Source organism: Pinus tabuliformis, chromosome 4_1, assembly GCF_031772625.1.
Source record: "Pinus tabuliformis cultivar Carrire ecotype Pingquan chromosome 4_1, CPIR1, whole genome shotgun sequence".
Taxonomy (NCBI): Eukaryota; Viridiplantae; Streptophyta; class Pinopsida; order Pinales; family Pinaceae; genus Pinus; species Pinus tabuliformis.
In genome coordinates, this window is record NC_142303.1 from 300,865,301 (window position 1) to 300,889,682 (window position 24,382).

Sequence of the window (24,382 nt, forward strand, 5' to 3'; positions counted from 1 at the left end):
GGAAGAAGATTTCTTGCACTAGATGCATTGATTTCAGTGTAGATGGTGATTTCTAATCTTATTTGATTGCTTGCACTAGATGCATTGATTTTAGTGTAGATGTTGATTTATAATGATATTTGATTTCTTGCACTAGATGCATTGATTTTAGTGTAGATGGTGATTTCTAATTTTATTTGATTGCTTGCACTAGATGCATTGATTTCAGTGTATATGGTGACTTCTAATCTTATTTGATTGCTAGCACTAGTTGCATTGATTTCAATGTAGATGTTGAGATAGAAGAGGGGGAGAGGAAAAGAGAGAGAGAGAGAGAGAGAGAGAGAGAGAGAGAGGAGGAAGGAGGGATAGATAGATAGATTGGGGGTGATATAGAGAGACAAAGGGAGATAGATATATAGATGGAAAGTGAAGAGAGTGAAGAAGAGAGAGATTGAGAGAGGGAGGGAGGGACAGAGAGATTGATAGATATGGAGTGAGAGAGCGTGTGTGTTTGGGGGGGTGAGATAGAGAGACAAAGAAGGAGAGATGGAGGGAGATATAGATATAGATGGAGGGGGGAGAGAGGGAAGAAGATTTCTTGCACTAGATGCATTGATTTTATTGTAAATGGTGATTTCTAATCCTATTTGATTGCTTGCATTAGATGCATTTATTTTAGTGTAAATGATGTTTTCTAATCTTATTTGATTACTTGCATTAGATGCATTGATTTAGTGTAGATGTTGATTTTTGATTTGATGTACTTGGATGTATGATAATACGGTAATTTTAAAGTGGTTGGAGTAACATCGTGCATTGATTTCAGTGTAAGCATACAAAAATATTGACAATATACATTGATTTTTGTGTTATAGTAATTCAACCTATTAATATTGGAGAGAAAGAGAGACAAGGTATGATGTTTACTACAATAGCTCGAGCTAAAGATTTAAATGGTTTACAATTTAACTTGTCCTTTTCATATAATCGATATGAAAAGTTGACAAAAGTAACAAGTGTGACAATAAGAATAGTAGAAGAAAATAGTTTGATATTAATCACAATGAAAATTATTTGTAATTGACTATATTCTTATTATTGACATTTTCTATCATTCAACATTATTACATTGTCACTTTACATTCAAAATTTTCATTTCATCATTAAAGTTATTAACAATATTTATCATCTCAACACACTAAGGTAACTAAGCAAATTTAAAATTAAAATGACTAGAGTAATCTAAGACAGATTTAGCATATTTAAAATGATTATATTAATATTAGATGAATTTACATATTATTGATAAAATTAATCATATGTTCGTTAGATTTTCTTTGGCCCCACACGACTGAAACCAGCCTAGATCCGTCTTAACTCTGGATCTATCAAGCGCCGAGATGGATCAAATCGCATGAGGTGCAAACCTTTTCTCAAGTTTTGCACTCAAAAAAGAGGTTTACACCTCGATAGATTTGATCCCTCTCGGCGCTTAATAGATCCGGAGTTAAGATGGATCTAGGCTGGTGTTGTACTCTCTCTGTTTAACATTTGATATTTGATATTTGATAATTTGAAGGATTTTCCCTATCTAGGGTTTTTCCATGGCTTGAGCCAATTCTTGTGTTCTCTTGTCTTGGTTTGTCTTCTGCATGTGTTATTTATGTTCTTTCTTCAATTACTGTCAATGTGATAATGATTTATATGATTGCTAATGAAAGAAATGAAATTGAATTTGGGCTCATGTGGATCATTGAAGTAATTGACCTAAGCAAAGAACATGTTAACCAAAAATTAACCTGGGATCAGAGCTCAGGTGAGGACAAACCCAACCAAGAGTAAAAAAAGCAATCACTAAGAAATTTTGTTGACAAGTCTCCATGATCCCCTTTCTCTGAAAGTCTGAAAGTAAGGCAACATGAAGTGGTCTATGAGTGCACATTTGGCATATTCAATAAGTGCAAAATCTTCCTCAAGAAAGACTTCGCACACCTCAGATTGCCGAATTGATTAGAAGCAGAAGAAAGGATGGATTTATATCTTTGTTTTGAGTATTGAATTTGGCACAGGTTTAGATGAAGGGTTGCTAAAATTTTGTGTTGTCTTCAGCTATAAGGATGCTGAGTTTAAGACCTCTGATCTAAGGTAGAGAAAGGCTGAGATTTCTATCTGTCTATGTAACAGAAGTCGAGACCTGTAGGTAACCTTGACTGTTTCAGGGCTCCTTCTCTTAGAGAATATGCGGGTTAGCACGGCCAAGTTCAGCAATGGAAGGAGCAAAGCAAGGCTTGGCAAGAAACGAGGTTTGTTGATCACATTGCAGTAGCCGTTGTAGGGGATTCAGACCTGTGGTTTCTTTAAGTTTCAGAGAAAAAGGAGGTCACTTAAGTAAATTTGCAAGCATTGAAAGACAAATTTAACAATCCTCTTCTCACCGAGCAGACCAAAGGTTTTGGGCATCATTATTTAGCACTAATCTCTGTATCAAAGGCAACAGTCTAAGTGTAGCTAATCAAAGGCATAAGTGAAGCTTAAAAGAGAAACCTCCAGATCTGCATATTTCATCGAATTCAACTCTGTTATGTACATTTTTTATCAGTGACTATCAAAGTTTTGAAGGGACTGTTCTAGTGTTGGAAGGAATTCAAGGCCTTCCTATTGCAACCATATCTAGAAGGGAAGCAAATATTCTGTTCATGGTCCAAAATTTTGTGGCATTGTTCTATAAATAAGTATCACATGGATAGCCTGTAAAGGACAGTCTCCAAAAGAATCAAAATGTTGAATCTACATTTGTGTTAATAATTAATCCTAAATCCATTTTGAGCATGAGATCAAGCGAAACCCATACCCTTCATCTGTTCATGATCTTCTACACACCTGGGTATGAGGTCCGAGCTACTGTTCAAAATTCTAAACATTCAAATAAAAGCTAGAAAAGAAAAAGGCCAGCTCAATTACATTTCAAAAGAATTTAATTTTAGCCTCTATCATAAAGAAACAGGAGCCGAGACTCCTATGCATAAACGAGACCTAGGATGATGGATCATTAGGCTTATCATCCCATAAATAAAAGCCCATAACCTTGCTCTCAGTCTTGGACAATAGCATAAAAGGATTATCGTACAGTGATAAGAATATTCACTGACTTGTGGGGATAGTATGAGTCTTTGTGATATATGAAACATGACTTCATCCCATATATATATACACGGTCTAATCTACTTATATCAATTCAGCCGACCTGTGGAGATTTTTTTTATTTACTGTGGCAATATTGTTTTTGAATAAGAATCTATACTATAAACCAAGGGTATTCACATCAGTGAATATCTGGTCACAAGGAAAACAACAGGCATCAAGTAGTGGAAACATTTGATATTTTGTAATGAAGCATCATTGAAAGAAGCAGTCCTGAAAGTGTTCAAATCTGTGGACATCTAAAGATTGTTTTATGATGAGACCTTCATGTCAAAGATCACTTCTCTTGATTATATAGCAGATAACATTTGGATCCTCCATTGGCTTGAGAAATAAGTCAATGTTGTGTAATGATCACCATGTCACTGATTCTAGGCTTACAACAAGTATTCATAGGCTTTTCATCTTCATCAACCAATTAGAAGTATCAGAACCTTGAGGGCAGAAATTAGTTTTTCAACAAGAGTTCCATTGCCATATTCTTTCTGTATCAACCAATGTTTTAAAACTCTAACTCCGACTCCGACTCCGACTCGGCCGAGGGTCGACTCCGACTCCTACTCCGACTAGGTATCGACTCGGTCGGCTCGATTTCAATGACTCGGTCGTTGTAAAAAATACATTAAATATTTATTTTTTATAAAAACACATAATTTTAAAGATTTTCATTCATGTTTCCAAACACACAGCGTTAGAATATAGATAGAAGACATCATATGATCACAGTAGGCTCATGAATATATCCAGTATATCAAAATGGCACCCAGTGCACTGTCCAATACATACATGATGATGATATAGAGATCAAAACAAAAACACATAACCAAGGAGGCTAGAAATGGCCTCTACAACAAAAGTCTGTGACCAATACTACTGGCTATTGCTAGAGTTGCCAACATCATCTAGCTCAGTGTTACTTGGGAGCGGGGAGCGGGAGCGACATTTTCAGAAGCTCTCGGTTTGGGAGCGAATCCCGGAGGAGTTCGACAACCAATGTCACTAACATCAAGGTACATAGAGAGATTGGTGCTCTTGATTAAATACGAGTTCCATACCCTAATACATGACAAAATTCAATGGAAACATTGAAAAATTGATAAGTCTGCTGGGTTTTGGATGAAATCTAAAATTCTACTTTCTCCATATGAAATCCAATGAGGCTAGAACCACTCTCAAACATCCCGAGCCATTTCATGGTAATGTTAAAAATTTAAGTAGAAGGATGAAAATGAAGATTAAGGAGAATGTCAATTTTACTTTAAGAATTTAACATTACCATGAATAGCATATCAATAGTATTAAATAGGGTTTGGGAGAGGGGAATGGACCCCAAAGACCAACAAACCAATTCATAAAACCATTTGGAGTCCCCCACACTTAGAAAAAACATAAAAAAAATTGCATTTTTGGGGGTTCACTGGTCGTTGGAAGTGACCCGGCCGGGTTGATACAGACTCGGCCGAGCCGGTCGACTTAAGATCGAGCCGGCCAAGTCATTACATGACTCGGTTGGCTCGGTCTTAACCCGGTTGGCCGAATCGGTTCAAAGGCCGGGTTGCAAATTTTTTTACTGGCTCGGACCAACTCCGCCGAGTCGGTTCCGAGCCGGCTGGCTTTTAAAACAATGGTATCAACATTGAATCTTTCTACAGTATTTGATCCATGGTATGCATTGCTTGGGTTCTCTCTGGACTATCCAGATTCTAGAGTGTGGTAGAAGATGTTAGGAACAATGCTAATAAGGGCCAGGACTCTAAATCAGGGTTGCCGACATAATCATTTGAAGCCGACTACATCAGTAGGTCCTATAAAGAAGTTGGATAGATCTATGATATCCCAATTTGGAGGCTAATCAAAAGGAAGTCTTGAAGCAGTCAAAAGTTTAGAAGCCAAGAAAGAATATGGTGATGAAGGTTGCAATATGAGCAACCTTAGAAGCTTCCTCTTTTAAAGAACATGGACCAGACCTTTGCAACAACTCCTATAATCATGAAGGATAGTGATCAGATCATTGGAAAGCCTAGATTTTATGAAGAATGGTTGCATGGATACAGATGCCTGGATGAGAAGGACCTCTGTATGATGGATTGGTAGTTGTCATTGGATGATCTCATGGGAGGATTTCTTCACCCTGGTTGAAGAAGGACCATGATGATAATTTTCTGTTTGATTTGGATTAAAGAAGTTTACTTATGCAATTACAGTATGATAAAGCTTCATATTAAAGATGAGGGGCAAATTGATGAAGGCTTGATGTCCATCTAAAGTAAGACTTCAAAGTTCAGAGGGAGCTATAGAATCCCTAGCAAAATATCTTGATGACTCCAATGTTTAACTCTAATGATTAGTTATATCTCCAAAGCTGCATGGGAACTATATGATTAAGATTCAATTAATTTAATGGATGACTTTGGCACATGGATCAAAGGAATAATGACAAGAAACGTATCAGGTTGCAGACAATCTGATGGGCCAGGTCTCTTTCCCGATATTTAGAGGGAGCCATGGTCAAAGATGCAACCATGGATGATATCTGTCCATTAGATGATAATCCTCTCATTTATTAATATGAGAGGGAGTTGACCTTTTAAAGTGAAAATGAAAGACAGGCCTGATAAAATGGAGGAGCTGCTAATTCAATTTATGGTTAAACCTCGAATATTAGATAGCTGCTTATTTATCTATATGATCTGTTGTACTCTACTAGGAATCTAAGATTCCATGGATTTTTCAATGATTGACTGAGCTAGCAGTGTGAAGAATAGAAAGAGCACATCTAGGTGATGTATCTCCTGGGATCTACGTTTATTTTATGGATGAATCAAAGACTGAAGTCTGTTGCTTTGGGAGCACCATTGATGCTGAATGTATAAAGTAGCAAGTATGGCTTACTATGAAGCCATTCGGTTGAAGATGCTTTTCAGTGAGCCATTTGTGCACGTGCTAGAAACCACTGTTGTATATTGCATGATAGGATTCACCTTTTTAGAGAATCCCGTGTTCCACGACTGTTCCAAGCATACTAGAATCAGGTACCAATTTATTTGAGATACAGTACAACGGGGAGCAATCAAGCTCCATCATTTCAAGATGGATGTGCAGGTTTCCTCTCAAAGTCTCTTGGTAAGGTCAAGTTTAACTTCCTTTAGAGAGAGGTTGGGAGTCGTGGAAAGTCCCTACTGTGAGGGTCTCGATTGAACATTGAGCTCTTGGAGCTCCTGGGGGCCTGGGGTATTTCTTGAAGCTATATGCGACCATAGGGTGAGTGGTTCACCTTCTCTTATAGGTACGCTGTGTACAGGGTGAGTGGTTCACCTTCCCCTATCATAGTTGACATGTGTGTAGGGTGACTGGTTCACCTTCCCCTACGATTGATGAGATATGCATAGGATGAGTGGTTCACCTTCTCCTGTGGCATATGGGCAAGATGAGTGGTTCACCTTCTCCCGCGGATGCCCCAACATACATCCTACCCATGTAGTTCAGGACTCATGGGAAGTACATCTCATCTGGCTAATGAGTTGGAAAAAGAGGATATGGGCCATAGCAGTACAGATGGACGCATTGTGTATTGCCATACTCCCTATGTCTAGGATGCATGGTGTTCAACAACTTGATTTGGGATCAAGTCCGAATGGGGTTCTACCCCTGGTTATGTATTGATTTTTGTCAGTGGAGAGTGGCAAGGTCTTGTGACTGACTTTGAATCAATTCTTTTTCATTATCTATGTCAGTGTTCAACAGAGTTGAGATGGGATGCATAGATGCTTCATGATGACAGGATGACATGATAATGGATAGATTGGCAGTTGGAATTCTCCTTAGTTGAGAGGGAGTGTTAAAATTGACAACTAGGGCCAAATTCCACTCTGGGCAACTCTTTTGAAGGAGATAATTGTTGCATTGAATTCCTCTTTTCGAGAGGACCAAACTCGATCTAAAGATCACTAAATTTTGATAAGGAAATATAAATTTTTGAAAGCAAGTCCACACGTGTAATTTATCAAGGTTGGCTTGGGGTTGATTAGTCAAGTTGAACCTCTCTCCATTTTATATAAATAGAGGTGACCTCCAACCTCATTAGACACATCCAATATGCATTATTCCATAGAAAATGCATCTTTGAGGCATCCAAATAGAGGAGGCAAGACGCGGAGCTTGGGTCAGTTTTGGGTGATTCTACTTGTCTCTTGTTTGGGATCTCTTTTCCTCGTGTGGGCTGAAGCACTTGGAGGCTAATTTAGCTAGGCTGCAGGTTTTACTCTCTTATTTGATGGCCAAGATCATGCAGCAAGGGAGCTGCAGGTCTGAGGTGCTTACAGAGGACTTGGGGCAGTATTAGAGGTCTAGAAGTAGCCTGGACAACAGCTAGTTGGAGCAGCTTGACTAGGAAGGAAGGTCACAGCTTTTAGCACAGGATCTGGGCAATCTGGGCACTTTGTCTAGAAGCTCTAATTGCAGACCTTTGACCGCAGAGTTCCTCATCACATTGACCAGGCTTGACTGCCCAGTATTGGACTGTTTTGGGTTCATTACAATCAGCAAAGGAGGCCGCACTAATTGTCCCTCTAGTGAGCTCCTTTTGGAGAATATTTTGTAGCTGCTTTGACTAGCATTGATCACTGGTTAGGGCAGAATTTGTCTCTCTGTTGTCTGGAGGCAGAATGGAAGATTTGTCTGGGCAGTTTCTTTGTCATTTGGACAAATGGTATTGATCATCATATTGGCAAGTAAATTTTGACTTTGATTGTACTCTCTCTCTGTGCTGAACATTTGATATTTGATAATAAGAAGAATTGATCAAGGGTTTTCCCCATCTTGGGGTTTTTCCCTGGCTTGACCCAATTCCTGTGTTCTCTTGTCTTGGCTTGTCTTCTGCATATGTTATTTATGTTCTTCTTCAATTACTGTCAATGTGATAATGGTTTATGTGATTGCTAATGAAAGAAATGAAATTGAACTTGGGCTCATGTGGATCATTGAAGTAATTGATCTAAGCAAAGAACATATTAACCAAAAATTAACAAATCATTTATCCTTGCCTGTTTTTGGAAGATATTTTAGGTAGGTATAAATATTTTTTCAGGGAGTTTCACTATAACCACAGAGGTACCATTTAGTTGCTTCGGGATTCAGGTGAGTGCAAAAGATAGTTTTTCAAACTCAACGCCTACGTATTTTAGTTTTTCAAACTCAATGTTTACATATTTGTACATTGGCAAGGCTATAAAGATATGATGAACCTTATATTGATGCATTTTTGATCTCATTAAGTAAAATGGGAAAATGCGATATGCATCGGTGAATGAGAGGAGGGTGATAGTTTTGTATTTTTATTCACTAAGTTCTATTGTGTGGAGATGGAAATATAGTGCATCAACATGAAATTAGTTTCAATTTTTTTGGAAAACAGAATTCAAATGACCAATTCTCTGTCATGTAGAAACTTCTTCCATTGAGGTTTTGTTTTTCTTTTAAAGTCTTCTAACACAGAATGTTGTAAAGTTGCTAAAGATTCCTAAATTGCGCTTGCCATTAATTTTGAATTCAATCCATGAATGCCAGTTTTGATATGGTAGTTCAAGGGATGATTGTGAATTTGTTAGATAAAGTTTCAAATGGCTGTATTTCCACTTTTCAGTGTTGATGTGATCTGTTTTTTTTTCTTTTTTTCAAGGAAACCTTTTTGGGGAAAACCAAGGGATGCTTCTCCACATTTGTAGATGGCATCCCTAGTAGTGACTTGTCAGCATAGACCATTGTGCCTCACCCAGTGGATTCGAGCCAGGCATGTGCTCACATGGTGATGTAACTAGCTAAATGTCCAGTAACACTACTGACAACCAGTTGAACTAACCCAATTTGCTTGTTTTAGTGATCTTATTTACATGTTCATAACTTCAATATAAATATTTAACTTTCACAACCCCTTTGGATTCTTCAGTTAAAATCTCTAGTTTTAGTGTTTTGAAAGTGAAATGTTGAAAGATTTTTGACATTTAAATGCTTTTCATGTCCAATTTTCCAGTTGATTTCATACATAATCAACAGCCTTTTGTTAATTGATATCCTCTCTTTATAGGATTTGATCCCAAAATGTTTTCAATATAATGGTGTATATTTATTGTTCTGTTTGTTGCATGAAGAGTTCTTGAAGAATGCATTTTTCGAGGTGAAGAAAAAATTTGAAACAGCTTTAGGGATTTTACGGAAGGAAAAGATCACCATTGATCCTGATGATCCAAAAGCAGTGTCTCACTATGCACAGGTCATGAAGACTGTGAGAGAAAAGTAAGTTTCCATAAATTTCTTTGTTTTGGTTTGGTGTAGTAATTTGAACGAAGGCAATTGCATAAAATATGTGGGTGCCTTTTTTCCACTGTTTGGAGTAAACTAAGATGATTTAATCTATTTGTTTTCTCTAAAGTTATGTTTGAGCTACTGCATTTACTGATTATATGTATTCACAATTGTTATCTTCATCATATGAGCTGTCTAAAGTGGAATTTGACTGCAGTTGCATAATTTCAACAATATATATATATATATATATATATATATAGATATACATAACTGTCAACTACTATATTTAAGTGAGTTCGCTCCATGTAACACCATCTTCCTATTCTCATTGGTGCACTGGTAAAGTGTAATCAGGGACTCCCACTTCTCATAGGCAAGCTTCTTCCCTGACACATGAGGTATAAGGTGGTCTTTAATTGCATCTAGAAGTATCCTCTTAGCCTCCCCGTTTCACTTGTTGAATTCTGCCAACTGAATAGGATTAGTGGGTGGAACTACTGCACTTTCTACAATATCCCACAACTCAAACAACTCAAGCAGCAAGATTATCCTCTCCTTCCAGGGACCAAAATTTTCAGCCCAACTCAACTTATCCTCCACTCGCAAACTAGCAGCTATCTAACCCTCTCAACCAACACAACTTTTCAACACTGAAACTGAGCAAACAACGTCCCTCCGACCCACAAATCTCTGGGTATATAGGCTGGTTTATACTTGCTGGTTGCACTTTATCGTCTATAGGTTCTTTGGTGCTCTGATACCATGTAGAATATTTGTGTCCTGTAGCCCAACCGGGTTTCAGTTTGTTTTGCATAACAAGTTTAGTGTCCACATCCCATGGATAATTGCTGGTATTTAAAATTGAATACAAATTGCAATTAAAACACTAAAAGGCTACCAATACACATTTTCACTTTCAGCTGATAGAAAATTTCACATGCATACACACAATAAATTTGGACACTTATTTTTGGTCAACATGACTTTCGAAAAAACCCTGAAGGAAAAACCGGCTTGAAGAGGATTTTTATTTGCTTTTATCTCAGAGAGAATTCTACAGCATTAAATACACGGGTATTTATCTCCCTTTTTGGAATTCTGCCCAGCTAATAGAAACATGTCACTCTCTGGAAATTTGTGCACAGTCCAGCAATATCTGCTCTCGGAATGTCTCAGGGACTCCCACTTCTCATAGGCAAGCTTCTTCCCTGACACATGAGGTATAAGGTGGTCTTTAATTGCATCTAGAAGTATCCTCTTAGCCTCCCCGTTTCACTTGTTGAATTCTGCCAACTGAATAGGATTAGTGGGTGGAACTACTGCACTTTCTACAATATCCCACAACTCAAACAACTCAAGCAGCAAGATTATCCTCTCCTTCCAGGGACCAAAATTTTCAGCCCAACTCAACTTATCCTCCACTCGCAAACTAGCAGCTATCTAACCCTCTCAACCAACACAACTTTTCAACACTGAAACTGAGCAAACAACGTCCCTCCGAACCACAAATCTCTGGGTATATAGGCTGGTTTATACTTGCTGGTTGCACTTTATCGTCTATAGGTTCTTTGGTGCTCTGATACCATGTAGAATATTTGTGTCCTGTAGCCCAACCGGGTTTCAGTTTGTTTTGCATAACAAGTTTAGTGTCCACATCCCATGGATAATTGCTGGTATTTAAAATTGAATACAAATTGCAATTAAAACACTAAAAGGCTACCAATACACATTTTCACTTTCAGCTGATAGAAAATTTCACATGCATACACACAATAAATTTGGACACTTATTTTTGGTCAACATGACTTTCGAAAAAACCCTGAAGGAAAAACCGGCTTGAAGAGGATTTTTATTTGCTTTTATCTCAGAGAGAATTCTACAGCATTAAATACACGGGTATTTATCTCCCTTTTTGGAATTCTGCCCAGCTAATAGAAACATGTCACTCTCTGGAAATTTGTGCACAGTCCAGCAATATCTGCTCTCGGAATGTCTCACTGTCCAGACTTTCAGCACCTAGAATTTTGTGCCACTGCCTAGAATTCAAACCTTGAATTTCGTGCTTGCAGACTGGCTATTCTGCCTCTGCTTTACCTTGATTTTCATGCCTGTCTGACTGATTTTCTCCTTAAAAATTGTGCTGTCAGACCAGCATTAAATGCAGTCTGCACCATGTCAAAATCTGCTCTGAATCTTCATTGATTTGCATGCTGAAGAGACTGATTTCTCCTTGTTTTGCGGGATGTGTAACTAGCTGAGCCTCCTCAGTCTGCGTGCCACTTTTCAGCCTTGAATGGCTCTATCTCAGCTTTCTTCTCTTCTCCTCTTCACTTCTCCAACACTTGCACATGAAGAATGAATTGCCTCTTTGCTTTTTCTCCTTTTTAGTCATCATAATGATGAGAAGTCCTATCCCTGTGTCAAGGGCTGAGATTAAATCTCAGCTCTCCTTGATCAAGGGCGGAGATCTAATCTTCCATTCACCGCTTCTTATGTCTCCCCTTTCAATAATGTGCCTCCCTAGTCACTTTAATTACTTTTTGTACCATGTACCTTTTTCTCATAAAGTCACTTTCAAAACATAAAGTCACTTTAATGTTATAAAATGCAATGTACTTTTTGTACCTCATAAAGTGTCTAAAAAGTCACATGACTTTTAACCACATAAAGTGACACTAAAAAGGTGGGTTTACTTTGTGTTCCTAGGCTTAGGAAAATAACACTAGGAAACACCTCCTTGGTATGTTTTTCGAGAAAAGGGGAATAGTTAATCTTTTCCTCGTTAAAAATACCCTCCCTTTGTTATACTGGGTATATTTCCTTGATATAGGAGGGACAACCCTCTGCTTTAGAGAGGGATAACTCTGTGCTATTATAGAAATGGGTCAACCACAATTTAGTTTCTCTCTTTTGCTGACTGTGGAAGGCCAGGCTATTCCAGAACACGCCATAGATCATGCCTTCATGCTATCCGAGAATGCATTGTAGATCATACCTTTGCTTTTCATTGTGTAACAAACGTTGAGTTGCATGTCATGAGGAAACAGGTTCAAGTTTCACAAATAAATACATACTGAACACTATCTTGAATGAAAGAATAAAATTTCTTGAAGTTTCTTTTAATTATGAAGTTTTCATTAAAATTCAAATTAGTGCCTAAGCATCGCATCATTATCAAAGGTTTAATAGGAAGTTTAGTTGCTTTGGTGGGTTCATATATTCATTTCCCTAGATGAAACATGCTTTTTGTGAGCTGAAACATGGGCTTTAGGAGGCTTAGGAGGCAAATCGCACTTGAAAAACCAAATAGTGTTTCCCCAGTGTTTCCAAATCATGAACTGGCAGGTGAAACCTTTCACCATGTGTGGTATGAGTTTCCATGTTTCTTTAGTGTTTTAAAGTATCCAAAGTTGAAACGCCTGGGGGTCAGGTAGTTCCTGCAACATAGAACAGGTGTCACAAGGGGAAGGCTAGCCTTTTCCCAAGATAACATGATGGATTTATACTGCACCTTCCTCCTGATAGTTGCCCATTCTATGCTTAGTTGATAACAGACAAACTTTGTGTAATATTGATTGTAGTTGGCATCAGACATGACCTTCAAATTAGAGTATAGCCATTTTATGATAACATACACATACTGTAATATAGATTGTAGTTGGAACAATACATAATCTTCACAAATTTGAGTAAAACCACGATGATTTTGTGGAAAATTATAGCGATTCATTGATGGTCTCTTCCTTGGGAAGAATAAAATTCAGGAAAGTCATATTCACTGGGTAACTTTTTGAGATATTTCATCCTTTAACAAAGTTAATTTGTTAAAATATGCTAAGTTGATTAATTTAAACCTTTTAGTTTTAAAAATGGCTATGGTTTGATTCCGATGCTTTCAGAAATCTCATTTGTAATCGTAAATTGTCTGTAGTTAATCTCTTCCGATGAGGCTTTTTGCTACATTTTGAAGGGCTTAATGTGTTAACAGATTCTAAGCTAAACAGAATTGAAAATGTATTTGACAGTGCACAGTTGCACTGTCGGTGCTACTAGATTCTATAAGATCATGTTGTTCAGTAAGATTATTCTACTTCAGCTACTGTTTTGGTTTTACAGAACAGGAAACTCATGAAAAGTCCATTATGTTTAGACCATTATAAATTTGGTGTGCCTAAAGCTTGAGATTTCTTTTTCTTTCAAGTTATGAGTTTGTATTGTTTATATTAGTGGTATATGTGATTGCGATATTTTGTTAGAAATATTTAATAAAAATGACCAGTTTTTGTCTTCAGGGCTGGTTTATATTCAGAATCACAACGCATCAGCAATACAATTCGTGATTTTACAGAAGGAATTCCAGATGCTCGGTCGTACTTAGAGAAATTGTCGGAAATACGAGTAAAGTATGTAAATCTTTCACCCTTCACAATATTTTAAATTCAATCATAATTTCCACATAGAAAATCTGTTCATTGTTATTTGCTAGTTTAGTAGCTCTTTCACCTGACTTCCTGTTTCTACTTCCAGTTCATATTTTTCTTCAGACTTTCTCCATATAAAATCATGTTTTTTTTTTCTCCCTTCGAAAAAATCTTTATATTCCAAAAAAGACTATACATATAGACTGTCGAAAGGACTCCTCAAAAACTAGTGCCATGCAGCTTCAGACTGGTTCATTTTACCACTCCAAACAGAACCTACCTACAAACCACTGAAATATATTATCCTAAGCCAGTCAGTTTATACAGACTCGGGAGACACCTCCCATTCAAAACATACCATCCACAGAGGAACACAGATAAAACTTTTACCCCACCATCTGAGAAAAGAGACCCATGCTCTTGGTCTCTTGCTCATCATAGAACTGATAACAGCAAAAGAACCTGAGGGACATTCCAAAGTTTCTTTTGAGAGTTTGACTGCTGGCTGGTTTAATTCATGGATAATATGAGAGAAGGATGACCATACCAGCTCTTGAATGAGATTGTGAATTAGGATAACAGCGAGTGGACAGCACAGTCTATGATGATTTGGGAATCCCCTAATACCTGAAGGCAGTTGAATCCACAAGATTTTGCTAAGTGGAGCATCATATATAGAGCAGTGAATTGTGCCCTGGTGTCAGATCCATAGCCTGGAGCATATCTGATGTGACAATGATTGTGGCTTAACATACATGACAACATCAGCTCCACATCTAGGATGGCCTTGGCTGGCCATTGAAAAAGGGATATCATAATCCAAAGCTGGCATAACAGTCACCCTTACTTTCTTCCTCTTTGGTTCACCTTTAAATTCCCTGGAATTTTTTTCAATCAACTCAGCAACCACCTCCACTGGATGAGTCCTCTTAAATTTTTTAATGACGAGGCATCAACCTGGGTTCCAGTGTTTTCAAGATCTGCAGTAATAGAATTCCTGGGCTGAAAAGATGCAGATTAAACTTTGGGGTTATGCCCTTGAAATTTTGATACCTGATCTGATTTCTTAAGCAGGGCACTTGGTCCACTAAATTCAGTATAACATGTCTTAATTCAAGATCTGCATGAACATTTGCACACTCTTAAATTAAGACATGATCAAAGCAAAAAAGTGTAAAGGAATTGTTGACACTTGATATTGGTTTCTATGATATTGCACTATTTGCACCAACGTTGCACGAAGCGGGGAAGCAAAAGCGTCATTTTGCAAAAATATAGGAAGTGAAGCATCCACTATATATATATATAAAATATTTTTTTGCATTTATATTAAAAAAACACCCCAAATACCAAATTAGTTGTAGAAGACATGAAAACATGCATATTTTTACATAAATCAAGATAGATATGGCATCCATGATTCCATTGTACATCAATGATTAATTATTCGAGCATCAACCATCTAGATTTTAGCAATTACAAACATACATCAAATTTTTAAGCATATTTTAAAACATAAAACATTCAAGTAACTTATCTAGCAAGTGAGCCACTGTTAACATTAGTCATGTCAAAAATTCAAATAATAATGTTTACAAAATAGTCCACTTGGTCACCACAAAGACTCAAGTACACACTAAGCTAGGAAGAGTAATACAAAAAAGTTCAAATTCACAACAAGCCTACAAGTCTAATCTATGACAAAAGTAGTAAACTGTGAATATATCTACTAATCTCTCCTCCTTCCACCACGAACAAGACGTGAGCCTCCACGTGGTGGCCATGAAGAAGATGGTGGCTTTGGAAGTTGTGACAGTCGTTGTGGAACTGATGAAGATGAAGCCCCTGTTGTTGGTGTTGGAGCATGGAACCTGGAAACCAAGGGACTGGATGGGGGTGGCATGTCAACTCGATCATCATCATCCTGGAGAAGAGCATCCTACACTAATTGCAAACTCCATCCTCCAAATTGGGCTCCTCTGGATTTCTGTCCCAAACCTTAAGGTCTTTATTAGTCTTTGCATCATCATAGTAATGGGACAACAATTGCAAGTTTGTAGTGAGCATAAACCAAGCTCTCTGCCTGGTCTAAATTTAACCTATTCCTTTGAACACTGTGGATGAAAGAATAAGAGCTCCAACACCTCTCTGCAGAAGAAGTGTTTACCACCTGTGATAGCACCCACAATGTCAAAATCTGTAAAAGTGGAGTAGCACCTCCATGCATTTTCCACCACTCAAGAGAAGAAAAATTCTCCCAATCTCTAATTTCTTGCATGCTTCCAAATGGACCAGTGCTAAGCGTATAGTCGCTCAATTGTTTTCGTACCATGGCAGCCTCTTCATCAGGGACTAATTTATCCAATGCTTTCATATAACCAGATAGAACCTCTAGATCTAGGTGTGGTTTTCTCCTGCTCCCTCTAGGTGCTGGTGTTGAAAGCCATGATGGATGATAGTATTTAGGTGTCAGAACATATGCTAAGGCATGCAATGGAACATTTAGCATATCCCATCGTTTTTCCACCTCTGCACAAATATAATTGTACAAGGTGATATCTCTAGGCTCAACAATGTCTTTAATTTGCCCCAACATGCTATCCATTTGCTCATACACCTCCCCAATTATTGGCCAATCTGAATCTGCAAACTTGATCATGTAATAAATTGGTTTGGTGAATTGCAAAACATATTTAATCTGTGGCCAAATGAACATGTCAAGAATGGTGTCCTTGGCTACATTAGCACCATCTCTATCAGTGTTAATTTCCTCCCATGATTCAGACGTCACCATATTTGTTAAAGCTTGTCTCACCTTCACTAGCCGCCTAAAAGTGAGGCAATAACTTGCAAGTCTTTTATTTGCAATTTTAAGCAACTGCAACTTGGAGTAAGTGCCATAAAAGTAGTTTACCCTTGTATGCCCTGTGCTAAATATAATGAGTTGCTTCCCTCTCTTGTAAAGTTGATTAATGCATCCACATTCTTTATGCTTCACAATATCATGCATCAACAGCTTCAATATGTGAACCAAGCACCCAAACCAAAAGATGTGTGGACGAGTACACTCAATAATTTTTCCTGTTGCCTTACAATTTACTGCATTATCAGTGATCACTTGAAACACATTATTAGGACCAACATCTTTGATTGATTGCAATAGGAGATCTGCAATGTTTTGGGAAGTTGCACTAATGGAGGAGTCATGACATGTAATAAATACAGCACCACTAACAGAAACACGAAGAACATTTATCAAATGCTGGTTTCTAATATTTTTCCACCCATATGATACAATGGATACCCCACTATCCACCCAGTCATTTGTAAAATGTGTCAAAGCTATTTGAACCTTTATTTTTTGTCTTTCTAATAACATTGTTCTAGCTTTCTCATAGTTGGGGCTCTTGTATCCTTTTGGGGCTTCATTGGTGACCTTAACCATATCATGCCAATGGCGAGAGCGACACACATTGAATGGTACACCACAAGCACAAAGAAAGTAGACTATCTTTCCATCCACATCATCCCTCCTAACAACATTAAGAAAATCCCCTATTGTTCTTCTATTTCCAGAGGTTGCAGAAGTACCATGAGGAGATGAGCTACCAAATCTAGAGGTTGCACTTGATTCAGACTGAGTTTTTTGTTTCTTGTTTTGTTGTTGTTGTGCAACCTCTTTTATTTGGATATATTTTCGTCTTTGTGCAGTTGAAATGTTTGGGCAAATTGGTATCCTCACGACGCCCTTTTTCTCATCATTGTCCAACACCCCACAAAGATGCCTCCTCACACAGGTATATGAACCACTATATGGTTTTCCTCCATGACAACCATGAGGGCACAAAAATTTGTAGCTTCCACCAACTTTTCCCCCTTCAAGTTTGGTCACATAGTTCCACAAGGATGTCAATGCAACTTTCCCCTCTAGTGTTTCAGAGTTCTCTTCAGGTTCATGCCCTTCCTCCTCATCATACATCAGGTCACTCATATGGGGACCACTATCCTCTTGTTCTTCTTCCTTTCTATTCCTACTCCCCCTTGCTATCATGAAAACCAAAAGTGGAATGATTGATAGAAGCCAAAAGAACACCATCTTGGAATATTAATATAGATGGTGGACAACCTGCAATTAAATGAGCAAGAAGAAAGAATGGGAAAGAGTAGGAGAGGGAGGAGAAAAAGTACGAACAACAATGACAGAAAAATGAGGGAGTTTTGGATTTGCACTTTACCTCTTTAGCTCTTGTAGATGGAAGCCCTTCTTTACGCCAAGCTGCTCCTTCACTGTTCCTAGCTCCTCCTACTTCACTCCTCCAAGCTCTCCTCAAGTCTCTCTTCTCCAAGCTCTCCTCAAGTTTCTCCTCTCCAAGCTCTCCAAAAATACAAGAGTGAGAAATGAGATGAGAAAATGAGTTTTATTCCCCTCGTTCTTTTCCCTAACCCAAGCTAAACACACCCTAACCATAATTAAGCAAAAAAAAATTAAGAAAAAAACAAATGGGTGGGTCGGGCCAGCAGAATTGGCTGGCAGGCATCGGAACTGCTCGAGATCTGCCGGGAGTCGGCGTCGATCTGCGGCGGATCCAATGCTAGAGCCGCAAATTGGACGTTTGGAACCGCAGATCGGGCTAACATGGTTCCGACAGTCTAAGAACCTTGTTTTCTGGCCCGATCTGCGGTTCCAGGGTCGGATCACCCACGGATCCGTGTGGGCCGTGAATCTAGCTTTTGATCCGAGGGGCATTTCGTGCAACACTGATTTGTACATTTGTGAAAGTATATCTCTTATTTTACACTAATTTATAGTTTTGTGTTTGCTTGTCAATGTTAATGTGAAGATTTCATCTATTTTACAAGTTCTTGCTGCTCTTCTAGCTACAGTTTTGATCTTTGGTCCTTTTGGTTCTTCTGTTCTTTTAGCTGCAAATCTAGTCATTCCCTTCTCATGTAGTGTATAATTGGCTTCCTCATTGCAACATATCGAAGTTGCAAGTGGAATTTCCAATGTTGTCTTCATCTTTAATGCCATCTTTTTCTTTTTCCGCATTTGTGCCACTAAGTTCTTGAGTTGGCATCGGTTCATACTGATCATTTTAAATGAGATCCAACAATCACTGTGTTGGAAGTAATGCTTCCATGTCATGTGTTCCATGTGTATTACAAGTTGTCAGTGAGTATTCCGAGGTGTTATTCTAGATGTGGTTGTTTCCCATGTGTATGAGTTGTTGTTGTGTCATGTCCCAATCATAGATCCACTTTCTTAGGATCTAGATTTGTCGAAGTCAGTAATTTGTATCCTATATATATGTAACCTTTGTGATCAATAAAAATATGAGAGTGATTTGTGTTGTGTGTAATTTTTCTCTTCTTTCTATTTCTAATATGGTATCAGAGCTAGTACTGGCTTGACTCCCTCAAGGGAGGGCTAAGAATATGTGAGGGATCCTGAGTGTTATTGTTTTTGTACATATTAGTATAGATGTGTGAGAGTTTATTTTTAGTGTGAATTTTTTTTGTGATCTTGTGTATAAATCTGTTTGTTTGTTTTCAGCTTCTTTAACCATTGTTGGATCCTTCCGTCATCTTGCTATTTGTAAAGTTTTATTTGTGCTTATTTGCTCAGAATATGTGAGGGATCCTGAGTGTTATTGTTTTTGTACATATTAGCATAGATGTGTGAGAGTTTATTTTTAGTGTGATTTTTTTTTGTGATCTTGTGTATAAATCTGTTTGTTTGTTTTCAGCTTCTTTAACCATTGTTGGATCCTTCCGTCATCTTGCTATTTGTAAAGTTTTATTTGTGCTTATTTGCTCAGAACCTGCAAAGGAGTTAAATTTATGCTTCGATGATTTTGTCAAATTTATGTGCACTATCATGTTATAAATTTGCAAAATCATGCCCACGAAAGGTACATGCCGCTGCACAGATCTGGATTGGATCTGAGATCTGGGGTGTAGGAGTTTCAAGTGGCAAATGATATATGTCAAAAGTGTTAAAATTGGAGGCAAATCTCAATTTTTCACTTCTGCGGGGAAGAGATCTCTGCATCAGATGTTTATGTTGCAATCTTGTTTTGATCTCAAATTTTGGAGTTTTCATTTTAAACATATTGAGTTTGGTCAACTCAATATGTGAGTGTAAGTTTGTTGGAATTGACCACTCTAACAAATGTTGCTTTGTGAAGACGAGAAAGCTCCAAGACAAAGATTGAACTAGATGAACAACTTTTGACTTATGCTAAGGAGGGACGTGGTGACTTGTCTATGCCTGAATGACAACTGATAGTTTGATGGTTATTGAGTCTGTAGTTGAAATGCTTCAATTTTGGTTATAAAAAGGGTTGGTGGTTCTTAAACTGGAAGCCCTTTGTCCGAAACATCAATTCTTGTGTGTAGTAAGGTCAAGTTGTTTGAACAAATTTTGAACACATTTAGTATCCAGACCCCCATCCTAGCAACTGACAGATAGCTGAGAGCAAAATATCCAACAGATGATGGTTGGTCCATAGGATGGTTCATTACTCGACGACTCTTATCGTGGAAGCCTCGACGAGCCGAGGTGTCGATATTGTTGATCTTGCAAAGTTCATCAACGATGGTTAGAGGCAATTACGTTTTAAATGGATCTCAAGTGACAACTCGAAGATGTGGTAGTGAAAGAGTGGTGTTTGCAAGATTCCATAGTGGATGTGAGTGCTGATGAAGACCAAACATAGACTATCCTTCTTGTTGTAATATGTGTTTTCAATGTTTTCCATGTAAGCATTAAGGGAGGGTGTTGGAAGTAATGCTTCCACGTCATGTGTTCCATGTGTATTACAAGTTGTCAATGAGTATTCCAAGGTGTTATTCTAGATGTGGTGTGTATGTGTTGTTGCTGTGTCATGTCTCAGTCATAGATCCACTTTCTTAGGATCTAGATTTGTTGAGGTCAGTAATTTGTATCCTATATATATGTAACTTTTGTGATCAATAGAAATATGAGAGTGATTTGTGTTGTGTGTAATTTTTCTCTTCTTTCTATTTCTAATACACTGTGTTCCCCACTATGTTTCGCTTCAAAACTGATCTTGGTGCTGCTTGTTTGTAATGCAACCTTCACAAATCTGTTTGATTGACTTTGTGGGTGTGCTTTAACAATTTTCTCTTGATGTAATGGCAGAAGACATGCAAATTAAGATGCTCATACCTTTCATGCCAAAGCATGCTAGATAAGTTTTGGTCTATTGCTGCCAGTGCTTCTTGGATGATGGGAATGACATCCAACCTATACAAACCACCTATTGCCACTCCTTTTGTCACAATTTCATTGTTAGTCTTGTTTCAAATTTCATATCTTTTGTCATTAAAGGTAACTAAAAATTTATTTATAAATTTCCCAAACTTAAATCAAAATTGTTGAGTAATTTTCCAAACATAAGTCAAATTGTTTAGTAATTTCCCAAACATAAGTCAAATTGTTTAGTAATTTCCCAAACTCAAATCAAATTATTTTGAACTCCAGAGACACCACACTTTTTTAATACTCCAAATCTGGATATCTGGCATTCTCAACAGAATGCTACCCTCGCTTTTTACTTCGTAAGTAGCTTGAGATGTAATTGATACCATATCTCTATCATTGGAATCATCTTCAATGGTTACCAACTTTTTACACCCTCTGATATGTCTGGTTGTGCTTGAATCCAATGACCCAAGTATTGTTGATGTGACATGTACTTATTTAGCAACAAAAAGTAGTCTTTTTCTTCTGAAATGTACTCACAAAGTTTAGCTTATGGGGTGTATTCTTGGACCACCTTTCTTTTTACCCATATAGTATGAACTTTGAGGATGGTTTTCTCCTTGCTCTGTTTTACCATAAAGGCTCTGTCATATGTGCTTTCCTTTTTCACAAGTCCGACTCATCTTGCATTAATAATCCAAACAACTCTTTTAAGTGTAAATTGTGAAACTTTCATGGTCATTTTCCATGGGTTTTTAAAGGTTTTATAGGAAGATGAAAAGGCTCCTAATGTAATATTTACCAACTCTAATGATAATATTAATAATAATGAGTCTAATTTTTAGGTTTATGATGTAGCCATACATTAGATTGATGTATGAGACTCTCCTTGTATGAGACTCTCCTTGTTTGTGTGACAAAGTACCCACTCCACTCAATGATTTCAGTGCTTAGTCTATGGAGGTGTACATATGATCTGGATTGAATCTGCTCAATGAGTTCGGGGATGCTCAATAAATTAAGTTATGTGATGAAATGATAGAGGATTCTGGCTACAAATGTAGATGATGAAGTAGGAGAGGTGGTTGGTAGTGTGAAAGGCCATATGATAGATAAATTGGCATCCACTTTGCTAATTAATGTTGCGGTGATGTTGATGGAAGCATGATAAGAAAAAGAGAAAATGAAAGGAAAGATAAATAAAACATAAGAGAATCAAATATTAAAGTATTGCCAGAAGAGACAAAAAAGAGGAAGAGAAACTTTGTAGTTGGGGAAGTTGAAAAATTGGGGATGCTTGGCGTTCTAGTTGAACCCAATGTAGAAATTCCTTGAGATTCTGCAGCTGCTATAATGATGGGAATGACATCCAACCTATGCAAACCACCTATTGCCACTCCTTTTGTCACAATTTCATTGTTAGTCTTGTTTCAAATTTCATACCTTTTATCATCAAAGGTAACTAAAAATTTGTTTATAAATTTCCCGAACTTATATCAAAATTGTTGAGTAATTTCCCAAACATAAGTCAAATTGTTTAGTAATTTCCCAAACTCAAATCAAATTAATTTGAACTCCATAGACATATAAGACTTTTTTAATACTCCAAATCTGGATATCTAGCATTCTCAACAGAATTCTACCCTTGCTTTTTACTTCGTAACTAGCTTGAGATGTAATTGATACCATATCTCTATCATTGGAATCATCCTCAATGGTTACCAACTTTTTACACTGATATGTTTGGTTGTGCTTGAATGCAGTGACCAAGTATTGTTGATGTGACATGTACTTATTTAGCAACAAAAAGTAGTCTTTTTCTTCTGAAATGTTTGAATGCTCACTCACAAAGTTTAGCTTATGGGGTATATTATTGGACCACCTTTCTTTTTACCCATATAATATGAACTTTGAGGATGGTTTCCTCCTTGCTCTGTTTTACCATAAGGGCTCTGTCATATGTGCTTTCCTTTTTCACAAGTCCAACTCATCTTGCATTAATAATCCAAACAACTCTTTGAAGTGTAAATTGTGAAACTTTCATGGTCAATTTCCATGAGTTTTTAAAGGTTTTATAGGAAGATGATAAGGCTCTTAATGTAATATTTACCAACTCTAATGATAATATTAATAATAATGAGTAATTTTTAAGGTTATGATGTAGCCATACATTAGATTGATGTATGAGACCCCCCTTGTTTGTGTGACAAAGTACCCACTCCACTCAATGATTTCAGTGCTTAGTATATGTAGGTGTACATATGATCTGAATTGAATCTGCCCAATGAGTTCGGGAGATGCTCAATAAATTAAGTTATGTGATGAAATGATAGAGGATTCTGGCTACAAATGTAGATGATGAGGTAGGAGAGGTGGTTAGTAGTGTGAAAGGCCCTATGCTAGATAAATTGGCATCCACTTTGCTAATTAATGTTGTGATGATGTCGATGGAAGCATGATAAGAAAAAAGAAAATAAATGGAAAGATAAATAAAACATAAGAGAATCAAATATTAAAGTGTTGCCAGAAGAGACAAAAAAGAGAGAAACTTTGTAGTTGGGGAAGTTGCAAAATTGGGGATGCTTGGCCTTCTAGTTGAACCCAATGTAGAAATTCCTTGAGATTCTGCAGCTGCTATAATGAACAATCTGAACACTAGTTTCTTTTCATTAAGATACAAAATTTCGCTACCATAGATAAGCAGCGGAAATAAAAGAATATGCAAAGATAAAGAACACAATCACACAAGAACACAATATAATTTTTTTTCTGGGAACCCAACTGGGAAACCCACTTCTTTTCTTGAGAATATTATTGAAGGAGTTTGAGCAATAGATATCTTACAAAACAATCTTGTTTCAATAGACAACACACTTATTCTCCCTGCTTTACCCAAGCTTGAAACACCTTGCTTGTAGCCTTGATCTGCTCCCTGAATCCTTGCGTAGCTTGAGCCCTATTTCCTAGCGCAATAGTGGGTCCTATCTTATAGGGAATTCCTCCTAATTCCTAGCACAAATCTGGCAAGAATTCCTCCCTTAATTTTTGCGTATGGGCTTCTCCCGAGACCTGACACGCTCTTCTTGCTAGAAGTTTCTACTCACACTACCTTGTGCAAACAACAACGATCAAAGATGTGCCTTTGTGCTGCTTATAAGCAATTTGACCTATCTATATTTGGCAAATTTATCTTTAGAAATTGGACTTGTGATTGACTATTTAATTGAGTTTAACTGACTCTTGCAAA

General features: G+C 37.4%; 1 protein-coding gene across 1 annotated transcript in view; it reads left to right on the forward strand.

Annotated features, from left to right (window-relative positions):
- Positions 1-24,382, forward strand: part of MGP1 (MALE GAMETOPHYTE DEFECTIVE 1) — a 62,119-nt gene that overhangs the window by 9,176 nt on the left and 28,561 nt on the right. The window contains exons 3-4 of the mRNA XM_089419686.1: positions 9,330-9,474; positions 13,779-13,889. Coding sequence (XP_089275812.1) covers positions 9,330-9,474; positions 13,779-13,889 — 256 coding nt within the window. The remainder of the gene's footprint in view (positions 1-9,329; positions 9,475-13,778; positions 13,890-24,382) is intronic.